Source organism: Microcebus murinus, chromosome 14 (genome assembly GCF_040939455.1).
Source record: "Microcebus murinus isolate Inina chromosome 14, M.murinus_Inina_mat1.0, whole genome shotgun sequence".
Classification (NCBI taxonomy): domain Eukaryota; kingdom Metazoa; phylum Chordata; class Mammalia; order Primates; family Cheirogaleidae; genus Microcebus; species Microcebus murinus.
In genome coordinates, this window is record NC_134117.1 from 30653399 (window position 1) to 30668921 (window position 15523).

The 15523-nt window shown below is 35.6% G+C and overlaps 1 protein-coding gene across 3 annotated transcripts in view; it reads right to left on the reverse strand.

Moving 5' to 3' along the window:
• Positions 1-15523, reverse strand: part of HELLS (helicase, lymphoid specific) — a 43700-nt gene that overhangs the window by 23504 nt on the left and 4673 nt on the right. For all 3 annotated transcript variants that reach the window (XM_076009960.1, XM_076009961.1, XM_076009959.1), the window contains 5 exons: positions 9381-9503; positions 5379-5435; positions 2022-2058; positions 1871-1935; positions 655-693 (listed from right to left, as the gene is read on the reverse strand). In XM_076009960.1, coding sequence (XP_075866075.1) covers positions 655-693; positions 1871-1935; positions 2022-2058; positions 5379-5435; positions 9381-9503 — 321 coding nt within the window. The remainder of the gene's footprint in view (positions 1-654; positions 694-1870; positions 1936-2021; positions 2059-5378; positions 5436-9380; positions 9504-15523) is intronic.

Consider the following 15523-nt stretch of genomic DNA (forward strand, 5'->3'; position numbering starts at 1 on the left):
CAAGGCACTTTTATGGTATATATTTTGGACAAATTATATGATGGTCAACTAGAGTATCTGATTTTCTAAACTAATATCAGTTTTTCCAAGGACCTAAAAATCTTTGATATGTAAATTAATTACCTGACATTCATATCCATTAGTGAATATTTTCATGTCACAATTACTCTGCTTCCCTATACAACTTTGTATTGTAGGGACTTGGATAGTGAATACTCAGATAACAAGGAACTACTCTACATAAAATGAGGACGGGGGGAGAGATGGCTCAGAAATGAACCCTTTCCAAATAGAACTAAAGAAAATTTTTAAGGCCAGAAGCAAGATTAAGGCATCCCTCAGTTTCCACAAGACTCACTGTACATATCTACATGGTTATAGACCCTTGCATCATTCCCAGACTCACAAGTTAATAGCATCATTGCTAGACCCATAAATTAATATTTACACATCTAGGAACATGCAAGGAATGCCTAAAGTTAATACATCAGAAAGAAGGATGTTAGGATATGGAAGAAGTGAGACTGGATAGGTATTTTTTAAAAAGCAAAGAAATGGGATAGTGAGGAAAATGTACACTGGTGATTAAAAGGGACTAGTGACCAGATAGCAAACATGGCCCCTAAATTTAATTGTCTATTATAAATCTCTTACCTCACTCTCTTTATTTTTTTTAGCCACAGACAAAATTTCCTAGAAAATTGAGAAAACAAAAGTGAATTAATAATTTATGAAGCTTATTTACTTATTTATTAAAAAAACATTTACTTTATGCCAATTTGCCAGGAAATGGGGATAAGGTTCTCAAGATAATTAAATTACACAGATCTTAAACTGGTGGTCCTCAGGCAGAATTAAGCCTATGGACATTATTGGCTCATAGTATCTTATTCAATTCTAAACTAATTGGCAAAACTTTAAAAATTGGGATTTTCCGCAAATACCTGGATTTTCCAGCTTTTAAAAAAAAAATCTGAGTAGATTAAGTACAAATTCACACATAGCAACCATCCTCTAGTACTGGGGTCTGCAAACTATAGTCTGTAGACCAACTCCAGCTGGCTGTGTGTTTTTGTGAATACTGTTAATAAACATAATTAATGGGAAAGTCGAAGCTACTACTAATTCTGTATAACCTGAATAAAAAAACTAGTACAACGTGAAGATAAAAGCCTATGTGTCACTTAAAAAGGTAACAGAAAACTCTCTATGGCCAGGCATGGTGACTCACTCCCAGAAAACTCTATATATGGCTAAGCATGGTGGTTCACACAGAAGCAGGAGGCTCACTTATTGCCAGGAGTTCATGACCACCCTGAGCAACACAGCAAGACCCCATCTCTATAAAAAATAGAAAAATTAGCCAGGCATAGTGGCATGCACCTATAGTCCCAGCTACTTTGGAGGCTGAGACAGGAGGATTGCTTGAGCCCAAAAGTTTGAGGTTTCGGTGAGCTATGATGCTGCCACTGCACTCAAGCTTGGGAAACAAGGTGAGACCCTGCCTCAAAAAAAAAAAAAAAAAGTCTATGTTTCAGATTTAAAGTCTACTGATCGCTGGTAGATAGCTTCTAACTTTTTGGCAGCTTCACCTATAAATGACATGATACTAAATATAAAAACAAATTTGAGGCCGGGCATGGTCGCTCACACCTGTAATCCTAGTACTCTGGGAGGCCCAGGCAGGCAGATTGCTTGAGGTCAGGAGTTCAAAACCAACCTGAGCAAGAGTAAGACCCCGTCTCTACTATAAATAGAAAATCTGATGTGAAATAGAATATTCCATCCTTACAACTTTAAGGTTGTTCAAAATCTATAATATATGTCACTCAACATCAAATATTGTGTGCCCTCCCCCTTTTAGTTTTACCTCTTTTGACATGACCTCTGAAATATTATATGATTCATCTTCTCTTCCTCTTTTCTTTCTTATCACTATAAAACAAAAAGTTTTGTTTTTGATAGCAATTAAAACAAAAATATAAATTCATATTCTTCAAAATTAGAATAAGGAAATTTACCTGGATTCTCTCCACTTGCATCAATTGAATTTTTAGCCTACAAAACAAGGATTTAGAATACTACTTTTACTAAAGACCTTTATGACATTACACATTAAAAGGCACTGATTAATTCAAGAGAAATAAATGTTCCTTGAAGTTGAACCATATCCACAATTCTTCACTATAATGCTACTTACCCTACATGTAATCTTTTTCATTTCCCTACTTTTTCATAACCTCTGCTTTTTCCCACAAGGTTCTACTTTCCCCAATTTTGTTTTTTTCCATTTCAGAAGAGAAATTTTAAACTTAAACAGAGGAGGCATTTTTATTTAGAAGTACCATGTACATCTTCTTTAACTGTACATTTATGCTGAAGACATTCAATGGGCAGGGTATTGAAGGAATAGTCATAGTAAAATTTATAAGTTAAATAAGAGAGAATACTAACTGCAAATATTAGTGAGGAAGGTAAGGGAAAAGAGATGTTAAACAGTTTCAAAATAAGAATTGGAAAAGTACTGTATCAGGAATAGATGGCACTGGGTGCTGTGGCTCATACCTGTAACCCCAGCACATTGGGAGGCCAAGGTGGGAGGATCACTTGAGGCCAGGAGTTCAAGGCTAGCCTGGGAAATACAGTGAAACCCCATCTCTACAAAAAGTTTAAAAATTAGCCAGGCATGGTGGTGTAGGCATGTAGTCCTAGCCATCTAGAGAAGCTGAGGTGGGAGGATTGCTTGAGCCCAGGAGTGCCAGACTGCAGCAAGCTATGATCATACCACTGTACTCCAGCCTAGGCAACAAAGGAAAACCCCTTCTCTTAAAAAAAAAAAGACATGAGATGGTGGGACTGCAAACCAGTTCAACCTCTGTGGAAAGCAATATGGAGATACCTTAAAGCGATACAAGTGAGTCTACCATTTGATCCAGCAATCCCATTGCTGGGCATCTACCCAAAAGATCCAATGACACTCTACAAAAAAGACACCTGCACTCGAATGTTTATAGCAGCACAATTCATAATTGCAAGGCTGTAGAAACAGCCCAAGTGCCCATCAATCCAAGAATGGATTAACAAAATGTGGTATATATATACCATGGAGTACTATTCAGCTCTAAGAAACAACAGTGATATAGCACATCTTATATTTTCCTGGTTAGAGCTGGAACCCATACTACTAAGTGAAGTTTCCCAAGAATGGAAAAACAAGCACCACATATACTCACCAGCAAATTGGTATTAACTGAATAGCACCTAAGTGGACACATAGGTACTATAGTAATAGGGTATTGGGCAGGTGGGAGGGGGCAGGTATATACATACATAATGAGTGAGATGTGCACCATCTGGGGGATGGTCGTGCTGGAGACTCAGACTTGTTGAGGGAGGTGGGGGGGAATGGGCATTTATTGAAACCTTAAAATCTGTACCCCCATAATATGCCGAAATAAAAAAAAAAAAAAAGACATGAGAAACCAAAATGCCCCAAAAGTAAACATGGTAAATTTAAAAATTAAGTTACAAAGTTTGAGGATTACAAGAGAAAATAACAAAAAGACAAGTGAAAATAAGAGTAGGCAGAATTTACAGCTGTCAATTTTAGAACCAAGCAGAGGTGAAAAATCAAAACTTTAGTATAAAAAGTTAGGTGGTTCTTCTACAATATTTATCATAGAAAATAAGAAAGTTAGGTGGGACAAAGTAAAAGCTATGTTAAATTAACAGGTTTAAGAATAGGGAGTACATGGCTAAGCCAGTAAAATTATCTTCCAAGTAAATATTTTTATTTCAAAAATTCTAAGTCAGTCTTTGGAATTAGGAAATGAGGCAAATGTTGTTTTAAATAAATATTTATATTGCAAAATAATCTGCTAAATTCTTTACCAGGTATTTGAACATCAATACTAACCAGCCTAACAATCAAATAACTGGACTTAACCTATTTTGCCTATTGGTATTTTGATATTTCCTATTTCAGTTTAGTATAGAAGCTAAGTACGAGCTCTGAAATTAATCCTGGATTCAAATCCTAGCATTAATTATTAGATTAGGTGACCTTTAAGCAAGTTATAGTCAACTCTCATTATCTGCAGTACTTATGTTCTATAAAGTCCCTATGACAACATTAAATCATTGCCCCTAGGAAAAATACAAATTTATGTCCCTGTAAGACTCTGGCTGCAACATTTTCATTAATCAATCTATAACTCTATTGTCTGTGTGTTTGCTGTTAAACACACTTTATTTAATTTATATGTTAATACCGAACTCAGGGCCAATACCATTATAACTTGTGCCTAACTGAAGTTCATCTAACACTCATTTTTCCTCCATTAGGCAAATTACAGCCTTCTTGTTACTTGTAAACACTAGCTAGCACTTTAGCACAACAGTTGGGGGCCATTTTAAACAGCAAAATCACCAACAAAAAACACAAAATGTGGCTGGGAACCGTGGCTCACACTTGTAATCCCAGCACTTTCAGAGGTTGAGGCGAGAAGATTGGCTGAGCCCAGGAGTTTGAGATTGCAGTGAGCTATGATTGTGCCACCACACTCTAGCCAAAGCAACAAAGCAAGAGCCTGTCTCAAACAAAACAAAACAAAAAGCACAAAAATGCACAGTGCTAAATAGACCATGAAAATAATATATGTTTGAGGTATGAATGAGAGCTAATGGCAGAGCACCCCACGTTTGACCTCTACTGGGAGTATATACATTGGAAGATTCAAACTTTCTGCCACTCTGCACATAAGCATGTCTGTAAATGATCACAAAAGCTCCAGGAATATTAATTTTGGGGTTACACATAAATGTTAGTCAGTAGGCAAATTCACAAATACAGAGCCTATGAATAATGAGGACCGACTATACTTTATCTCCTTCATCAGCTTCTTTATATGTAAAATGGAATAAATAACAGAATCTCTACCTAACAGATCTGTTTTAAGAATTAACTAAGAGAAGATATATAGAATACCTGATACATAATAGTAAATTCTCAATAAACGTGACCTTTATTATTTCTCTTTTCATCAGCACCTAACTGTTCATTATGGGCTCCAAAAACCTGGCCACTTATAAAATGCCTTGAAGTATAAGATTTGCAGATTCTTTCCAAATAAAAAAGTCAAATTTTGTCATTATGAAAAATAGTCCACAGAAAAAGAAACTGAAAGGGTCATAGTTTGGCTCTCCTTCCCTCTCTTCAATACAGAGAAATAGATCTTACACATTTCTATGTAGCTTGTCACAAAGATAGGTTATCAAATAAAGTAAATTAAAATTAAATGATCAAAAAGTCAGAAGAATACAAAAGAATTCATTTGATATTTAATTAACATAAAAAATATTCTGGCTTGCTATATTACCTTTGTAACTTTTAAAGATTCCTTTTTTCTCTCCAACTTCTCTTTCTTCTTCTGTTCCTGCAAAGTAATTTTTCTTAGTGTCTCAACTCTCAAATAACTTATATTTACAATGAAGAAAGTATGGTATATCATAATTAAAAAAACAAGGAAGAACTTTTCTTCAAGCTTTTAAGGAGTAAGAGGGAAAAGATTTTGCCCCCCCCGTATTAAATTAAAATCTAGATAAAATTTATTAAACAATAGTTTTCAGCAGAAAAGGACAGCGAACACTGGCAAAAGGGAAACAAATGAAGTCAATCTTCTGATTGCCCAGCTTACTGCATGAGTGCAATTTCCAAGCACAAATAATGGAGGGAGAATCCAAACAGAGTCCAACAATCTCTCTAAGTTGAAGAGACAGAATTCAAAACTTAAGAGCAGCTGACATTCCCACGGTCAAGGTCGAGTACCAAAGAGGACAGAGCTGTACAAAGAAAGCTGTGGTCTCTCTCTCTCAAGCTGAGTACTAGTAAATATGTGAATGTAAGGATACCAAGGCCAGGAGAAGAGACACCAGAAAGAAGCAGGTAGAACAATCTCCCAAGCTCTAAGGGGTCAGGAATAAGGAATAGTTCACATTCCCTCAGCCAGAATATGAAAGTCCTCCTAATGTACAGGGCACTGAGCATTCAGAAGGGGAACCGAGTTATTCTTAGACTAAAAGCTGTTACAGATGTACCCTAACACATTTTAAAAGCAAGACACAAAAAAAGGATTCAAACCATTTCTGAGAGGTGGTAAAAAGAGTATTTGCCTTATAATTGATTAAGCTAGATGTTTTGTGTTTTTCCATTTGTTTTAATATACCATGTTAAGGATTAAAAAGGCTTCAAACAAAGGAAAAAGGGGATTTGACAAATGTAGCAGAATCTCAACTGATAATTGTTAAATGTGACTGACAGGGACACAGGGATTTATCATATTCTCTCAATTTGCACAAGTTTTTAAATCTTACATTCTAGTGAAAAGACAAACAACACATACAATAAATGATATAATATGTTAGATGATAAGTGTAACGGTAAGAACAGAGCAAGCAAGGAGTGTTAGCAACTTTATTAAGGTTGTGAGGGCAGGCCTCACCTAGAAAACGTTTAAGCCAAGGTTTGAAGATGATGAAACCAGCCATGCAGTTACCTAGGAGAAGGGGGTTCCAGGTAGAAAACGGCGAGGGTAAAGCCCAAAGGCAGGAAACTCATCAGGAAAGAAGTCTGAAAGGCAATGACATTGAGGTAGGCAGCCAAACTGGTTAATCTTAGAGATGTTCTCAGGCATTTGGTCAGAAACAACATAGGCTAGAAGGCAGTGAAACATTGTTAGTTTTCAAGATAAAAAGCAGTGAAGAAAAAAACTCTTTACCCAGTAAAAATATCTTTCAAAAATGAAGGCAGGCCAGGTGTGGCAGCTCACACTTATAATCTAGCACTATGGGAGGCCAAAGTGGGAATATCACTTGAGACCAGGAGTTTGAGACCAGCCTGAGCAAGACCCCATCTCTACCAAAAATAGAAAATTTAGCCAGGTGTGACGGTATGCACCTGTAGTCCCATCTCTACCAAAAATAGAAAATTTAGCCAGGTGTGATGGTATGCACCTGTAGTCCCAGCTACTCAGAATGCTGAGGCAGGAAGATCGCTTGAGCCCAGGAGTTTGAGGTTGCAGTGAGCTATGATGACACCACTGTACTCTACCCTACCTGGGGGTGACAGACCAAGACAACAGTTTAAACAAAGACTTCCAGATCCAGACATATGAAAGCTAAAAAAACCTATCATTAACAGAATATGCAAATTAATCTGTAATAACAAAACAGATCAGTGTCTATCTGAGGATGTAAACAGAAAGAAGGGAGGGAGGGATGAGGGAGAAGAATTAAAAATGGGCAGGAAGTAGGCTGAGGCAGGATCACTTGAGCCCAAGAATGTGAGGTTACAGTGAGCTATGACTGAGCCACTGCACCCCAGCCTGCAAAACAGAGCAAAACCCTATCTAAAAACAAAATTAAAAATTTTAAAAAAACAACAAAAAAACACGTCTTTTTTTAAAGGGCAGGAAGATCTCACCAACATGCTATGAGTGGGATAAAAAAAGAGTAAAAAAAAAAAAAACTGAAGGAAAAAATTGGCAAGAAGATTCCTTTAGAGATGGGTATGCTTATTTTCATGACTGGTGGCTTCAGTATCCATGCATCAAAATTTATAAAATTGTACATTGTATTTTATTTTATTTTACTTTTTTGAGACAGAGTCTCACTCTGTTGCCTGGGCTAGAGTGCTGATGCATCAGCATAGCTCACAGCAACCTCAAACTCCTGGGCTCAAGCCATCCTCCTGCCTCAGCCTCCCAAGTAGCTGGGACTATAGGCATGTGCCACCATGCCCAGCTAATTTTTTTTTTCTATATATTTTTAGTTGGCCAATTAATTTCTTTCTATTTTTAGTAGAGACAGGGTCTCGCTCTTGCTCAGGCTGAGCTCCTGACCTTGAGCAATCCGCCCACCTCAACCTCCCAGAGTGCTAGGATTACAGGTGTGAGCCACCGCACTCGGCCAAAATTGTACATTTTAAATGTGCAGTTTAGTATATGTCAATTATACCTTAATAATGCTATATTTAAAAAATGGAATGCTCTCAGGAATAAAAAGAATGACCTACCGATAAACATAAGATGAGTGAATCTCAAAAATACACTCAGCAAGTGTATTTTTGAGAAACAAGACACAAAAAGACACAAAGAAACAAGACACAAAAAGAGTGCGTATCTTTAAGAATATTGAGGGAAAAAACCAGTTTCTCCTTACACTCCCAGTGAAGAATCAACACAAAAGATTTCCTGATGCATTGTACAGAGGTTTTCCTTACACACAAAGCAATTAACTTTGCAATGGACACCAGCTGGGTATCCTCTAATTCCATTTAATTCTGACATTATCTGTCAGGAGATAGTGTCAGATTCCATAGGTTGAGGGCTCAGTCCCCAGGACTGCCACCCCCTCATCCTCCTGACTTCACAGGCCAACTGCAAGCCCCAGGTTGTTTTAGTTGTGCTTCTGACCAATCAGCTATTAATCAGGGTTCCCACAACTCCCTCTTCAGGTTAGATTAATTTGCTAGATGGACTCACAGAACTCAGGGAAACAGTTACTTATGTTTACTGCTTTATTACAAAGGGTATAACAAAGGATACCAAGAACATCAGAGGAAAAGATGCTTAGGGCAACATATGGGCAAAGGAGTATGGAGCTTCCCTGTCCTCTCCATGAGCCACCCTCCAGAAACCTACACATATTCAGCTAACAGAAGAGCTATGAAACCTGTCCCTTCGGGTCTTTATAGAGGCTTCCTTACACAGGCATGACTGATTCAATCATTGGCCTCTGGTGATAAGCTTTCAGCCTATCTCAACTCCCCAGAGGTTGGGGGTAGGCCTGAAAGTCCCAATCCTGTAATCCAGCCTAGGTTTTTTGGTGACCAGTTCCCAGACTGAAGCTACCTAGGGAGCTGCCAGCCATCGGCCAATCATTAGCATACAAAAAGGCTAATCATTAGCATACAAAAAGGCACTATTACTTTGATGACTCCAAGGATTTTAAGAGTTCTATACCAGGAAATGGGGATGAAGACAAAATAAGCGTTTCACAGTATCACAATACCATATGATCCTATTCATAGAACATTCAGTAAAAAACAATACTGACCTATAGTGACAAAAATAAGATCAAGTGGTTGCTGGAGGTTAGGCATGGGGATCAGAGCCAGCACCAGAGAACTTTCTGGAGTGACGGAAATGTATTTTATCTTGATTGTGCTGGTCATTACACAGGTTTACACATTCAAAAGGTCAAAATTCATCAAACCATAAACTAAAATCCGTGCATTTTATTGTATATAATTTATACCTCTATAAAGCTATTTTAAAATTATTTTTTTAAGCTGTTAGCTATAGCCAATCACATATACATACCTCTAATTGTTGCTGTTCCATTTTAGTCAATAAAAATTTGGAGTAGATATTGCTTTTTTCAAGCAAATGTTGAAGTCTACGGTACCGAATTTCTGTGGACTCTCTATCCCAAGTCATGCGAGCCTATCCAAAGAGAAAATTTCCATAAGTACTAGTTTTCTGATATACAATGATTTTTTATAAGGTTTAATGGCTGAACAATCACTCTTTGGGTTTACAATATCTCCTATAATTAATGGGATTAAAAAAATCTTATAAGATTAAATTCATTTACTAAAGAACATTTTATTTTTCAAACCAAAAACCAGAATAATGGGGAAAAATTATTCTTCAGTGCAACAGGCAATCTGGTAGATGTAGTTTGGATATCAAAATATTATAACTTCAGATATCAGACAGACATATGGTTCCTGGCATCTACTGAGTCAAAAGGTCCATTTAAAAAATATAAATCAAGTTGGATTTAAGTTTTTAACAACCAAATGCTTTCAGAAAATAAAATATTTATATACCAGTTTTTATCTCACTGGCCAGGGACTAGAACATCTATTTTTAGAATTTAAACCTGTATTGTCAAAATATTCAATATGCTAAATCTACTGATGATTTCTTACAAGCTTAATCTCCTCCTCCTCCAGTACTGTGTGCGGCAGAGCTGTGTCCCAGCCTTTAGCTGTTATTTTCAGTTTTATCTTCCATTTCTGTATACCTTCTAATTACACACCTCTGCTTTCCATATTACTTTTATACAACATGTATTTATTGAGTAATTTCTAAGTCTACAATAGCCTGTCTAGTGGCTGAGGAAGAACATTCCCTCAATTCACATTGACAAAAAAGTCAAATATTTTAAAAGAATACCATAGAGCACAGGATAGAAAACATAAATAACAAATAAATTGTATAGTTCAGTGGTACATAAATGTTTCTGTAAAGGGTCAGATAGTAAATATTTTATATTTGAGCAGCATAAGGTCTCTGTTGCATATTCAATTCTATCTTTGTAGCATAACAAGTCATAGACTAAAATGTAAACAAATGAGTATGGTTATATTTCAGTAAACCTTTATTCATGGGAGGCTGAGGCAGGAGAATCACTTGAGATCAGGAGTTTGAGACCAGCCTGAGCAAGAGCAAGACCCTGTCTCTACCAAAAATAGAAAAAAATAGCTAGGCATGGTGGTGCAGGTCTGTAGTACCAGCTACTCGGGAGGCTGAGGCAAGAGGAAGCGTGAGCCCAGGAGTTTGAGGTTACAGTGAGCTATGATGACACCGCTGCACTCCAGCCTGGGTGACAGAGCAAGACTCTGTCTCAAAAAAAAAAAAAAAAGAAAGAAGAAGAAGAAGAAAAACTTTATTCACATAAACAGGTGTAAGCCAAATCCAGCTCATAATTGGCCAAACCAGTATAAGCTGAATTTAATGAAAAGCATTACAGTGGGTTGAAGTGGGTCAAGTGAAAGCTGAATTCATCTACCAAAGCTAAATACATGCAAACCTCACCAACTAGCAACTACTAAGAGTACGTATGTGCATGAGTGCGAGCATGCAATTTAAATGAAGATACAGGTGGTTAAGAAAAAGAAATAAGTGATCCTAATATGCATCCAGGATTGAGAACTACCTGCCAGTGTATTTGCATAGAATATTTTGTTTTGTTTTGTTTTTTTTGAGACAGAGTCTCACTTTGTTGCCCAGGCTATAGTGAGTGCCGTGGCGTCAGCCTAGCTCACAGCAACCTCAAACTCCTGGGCTCAAGCAATCCTCCTGCCTCAGCCTCCCGAGTAGCTGGGACTACAGGCATGCGCCACCATGCTTGGCTAATTTTTTCTCTATATATTAGTTAGCCAATTAATTTCTTTGTATTTATAGTAGAGATGGGGGTCTCGCTCTTGCTCAGGCTGGTTTTGAACTCCTGACCTCGAGCAATCCACCCACCTCAGCCTCCCAGAGTGCTAGGATTACAGGCCTGAGCCACCACGACTGGCCTGAATATTTTGGAAAAATACTGTCAATATAATTTATCTTAACAATTAAAACATATTTAGCCAAGATTAACTCCTTAAATGCAAATTCCCTAACACCAATTCAGCCTAGTTAATCATCAAACATGTATGACAACAATACACAAAGTACTGGGTGAAAGAACACAGGAAATTTGACATACTACAGGTGAGATGACATTACTGTAATATTAGAAAACAAAAGGCATTAAAAGACATATATACTTGGTACTTAACTGTATATTGTCTATATCACTAACTAAATCCTGAAAAATCCAAAGAATTACTAAGATTGGAGATGTCAGAATTCAGGAAATAGGTATCTGAGCTGTCTGAAGGATAAATGAGCGGAAGAGCTCAAGAGTTTCACCAGTTACTTTAGAAGTTCCTGCATGAAGCAATACTGGCCTCCGCAACAGCATTAAAAATCATACTTAAGTAACTTTAGAATGAAAAAGACCTTTAAAGATTAAGTAGCATCTCTCTCTCATTTTATAAAGTTTACAGAAACTCTTGATTTATCAAGGTTATCCAGCTGTTTAGTACAAGATTTTTAGTATTTTACTTTTTCAGCTAAACCATGCCAATTACTTTTCAATCAAACCATGCCACCTACTTTTCAACCAATATGAATGAAAAAACAGGAAAGTAGTCAACCAAAAAACTTAACTGTCCCTTTACCCCATAATTGGTGGCTTCAAGTTAGAGGAAAGCAGCTGAGAATATAAAGCCGGCTTGAAATGGAAGGATATGAGCTCATTTTTATATTCTAATAACATCCCAGCACCTTGCTTATTATAAATATGTTAGTTGCTTAGCTGTTCCAGCTTGTCAAGATTTAAAACATGATCTAAAACATCATGTATAATGGCTTGTATTTTCCTAGATATTTCATCATCACTTTCTCCAAAAATATAATAAGGTATCTAAGAATAAATCTAAGTAATACATGCACATTACAGAAAAATTAAATGTCAAAAATATACAAATAACCCATAATCCCTACTATGTAGCTAATCCCTGTTAACATCTTCTTGAACTCTTATTTTCAGTACTTTTAGAACAGACTTTCTTTTACTATTACCAATATACTACTGTGATTACAACAGGCAATGAATGAGGTGAATGTTATAAATAGGGAGATGAAAATTACTTAACTTCATAGATTATTAAATTTTTAAGTTTTTAAATTTAAGTTTAGTTAATATATTTGGAGTTTAATTTATATATAGCTGCTACCTTAAATCCTGTTCAGAATAAATTAGCATGTATATTTAAAGTAATTAAAGCTTTAAGATGCCATCATGGAACAAAAATATAAAATATAATCAGAATAATACCATACCAATGGCTAATTGATGGTAAATTGCAGCTCCCTCTATGGAAAGCACTGAGTGCCTGGCAGGAAACTATTTCTTGGTTGCTAGACTGCAGGGGTGAGTATACCAATAGGTACTGAGGGTAGACATTTCTCATTATCTCTCCTAATACCAATCCCAGAATTTTTGAGAGACAAAGTTCTACTTTAGCCTACATACACTAAGATCTATTTTCCTCTTACCTAAGAAATCTCTGCACTCCAACCTTTCCACTTCCCCCTATTTCACAAACAATGACTTCTTTTAAAAGCAAATGCAAGTGTAAAGTCAAAGAAAATTAACTGCAAGGAATGAAAGTCAAAGTCATTCTCCAGGCTCCTCACAAAGTAAAGTAAATTGCTTCTCATTAAGGAACTTAAGCTAGCTCTTCCTCTCTTAATTTTAAATATATGCCCATAAATACTGTATTCTCCCAAAAGAAAAGAAATTTTTACTTTTGTATAGTGAGTTTTTTAGCCTCCAAAGATATGTTTATTAATCTCAAATACGGAGAGACTTTGAAAATTACTCTTAGAAATTTCTAGAATCACCTAGGCAGTCACTTTTTATGGGGATCAAAAGCAAAAAATCAAAAATCTTTCAATACCTGTACATAAAAAAATCTAATAACGGATCACAATATTATGCTCTAGCAAATGACCCACTTGTATTAGGAAGACTGATAATAGCTATATAATTTTTTAATGAAAGGACTGAACATGGATTAAAAATTACTCTTTAAATTCTATGACGTATAACTATTAAAATAAAAGCTAATAATGCCATACTTAACCTTCAACAATAACAACTCCAATAAATTTAGGACTGATTGCAAAATGTTTGTTCATAAGATTTAAAATGTCACTAACAAATCATTTTGATTACTGGTTCTTTCATCAGCAAATACATACAATACTATATATTTTAACATCTTTTTTAAATGTGAAAATACTTATTTCTTCACTTGAACTTTTGGAAATAGTCATACTCAGGCATATCTTTCTTTAAAGGGTATTTCCCTACTCAACACACTTCATGGGTATATGAAGAAACAGGATAAAACTGAAGATACACTGTTCAAGGTGAAGATTATTGTATCACTCTCACAACCTTTGAAGTTGATCCTATTCTGCGCACTTGCCCAGGATCTATACTTTACAATTCACCTAGTTACATAGCTAGTAATCTTATTTATTTTATTATATTTATATAATCTCATATTATATTATAAAATATTTTTATCATAGCTAGTCAATAAACATTTATTGATTGCCTACTGTATGCTAGGTGTGCAGCCTACAAAAACAAACAGGAAGTGATGCATTCTCAAGAAACAAAATGACAATCAAATATTTAGTACTTATCATAAGTACTAATGATAAGTAGTTATCATTAGTTATTTAATAATGATAAGTACTGTATAATAAACAAAGTACTATGGGAATTCAAATAATGAGGAAAGGTGGTTCAAGTCAGACTTCTCAATTCTATTAATTCATATCTTCCCTAAAGCAAAATGAGTTAATGTGACTTAAAAAAAAACTTGTTAACATATTACCTTAACAGATTTTGATCAATAATAGATAATCAGTAATAACAGAACTAGTATTATTGGAGTCAAAGTGTAGCAAGGTAGTTAAAAACTGTGAATTCTGGAACCACATGGTCTACCCTGAAATGTTCGTTCTGCCATTTACTAGCTGTAGGACCCCTGGAAATCTGTATGTGCTTAAGTTTCCTCATCTGCAAAATAAGGTGTCTAATAGAAGCTAATTCATAGACTACTTCAGTAGTGATAGTTACACTAGTAATTAAACTAGTAAGTTTAACAACAGTAATAGTAATGAGTTTAATAACAGTATCTGCTTCATAGAATAGCTGAGGATTCAATGAGTAAATATATATAAAGCATTCAGAACAATACATGACTCGTAATAAATGCTCATGAAGCACTAACAATGCTGACAAATCATTATTGTTGATATAAAATAGCAGAGAAAGAACTGATTCATTAATTGTTTTGGGAGTGCATTATTTCCCAACTTAAGTGGTTTTTATAATCATGTTGACTTGATTCAATATTAAATTAATGTGCACTTCCTGAGAGAGGCATAGTAGTTAAGGAAAGAAATTCTGGAGACAGCTCAAGTTCAAATTTGACTCCCACACTTACTGTGTGACTGACTGCCTCAGTTTGTAAATGGGGATAATAATAAGAACCTGTATCATAACATTGGTAGTGCTAAATAAATTAATACAGCACAAGAAAATCACTTATTAGGAAGTACTTAAGAGAGGACTACCATTCTTTTCCTTGAATATTCAACAATTAAGCAGCAGGGAGGGACTTTACAACATACTTCACAAGAATTGAATTTTTCCGGTTAAAAGGTGCTTTTAGTAATTTACAAAATAGTAATTTTTCACTGAAAAAAATACACCACATTTTTAGCTAAAGAATCTTATTTAGCAAAAGATAGGTCAAGAAACCAAAAAAGAAAACAAAAAGCAAGTGGATCACTTAGGTGGAAAACAGCACTAAAAAGGAAGGAAATCATCCAGCCTCTGACTGATACTAACTTCTACTGCCCTCAGTTTAGTATAAAATTCCTAGAAGTTTTAGAGATTAATTTTTGCCACCATGCATACATCCATAGTACTAATTTAAAAAGAAAAAAAAGGATGACAAAGGAAAAAATTCACTACAGACTCTGAAAGAATTGTAAAGAAGCAACTTGAAATGCTCACTTAAAAGATGAGACCACGTTATAATACCAAGACT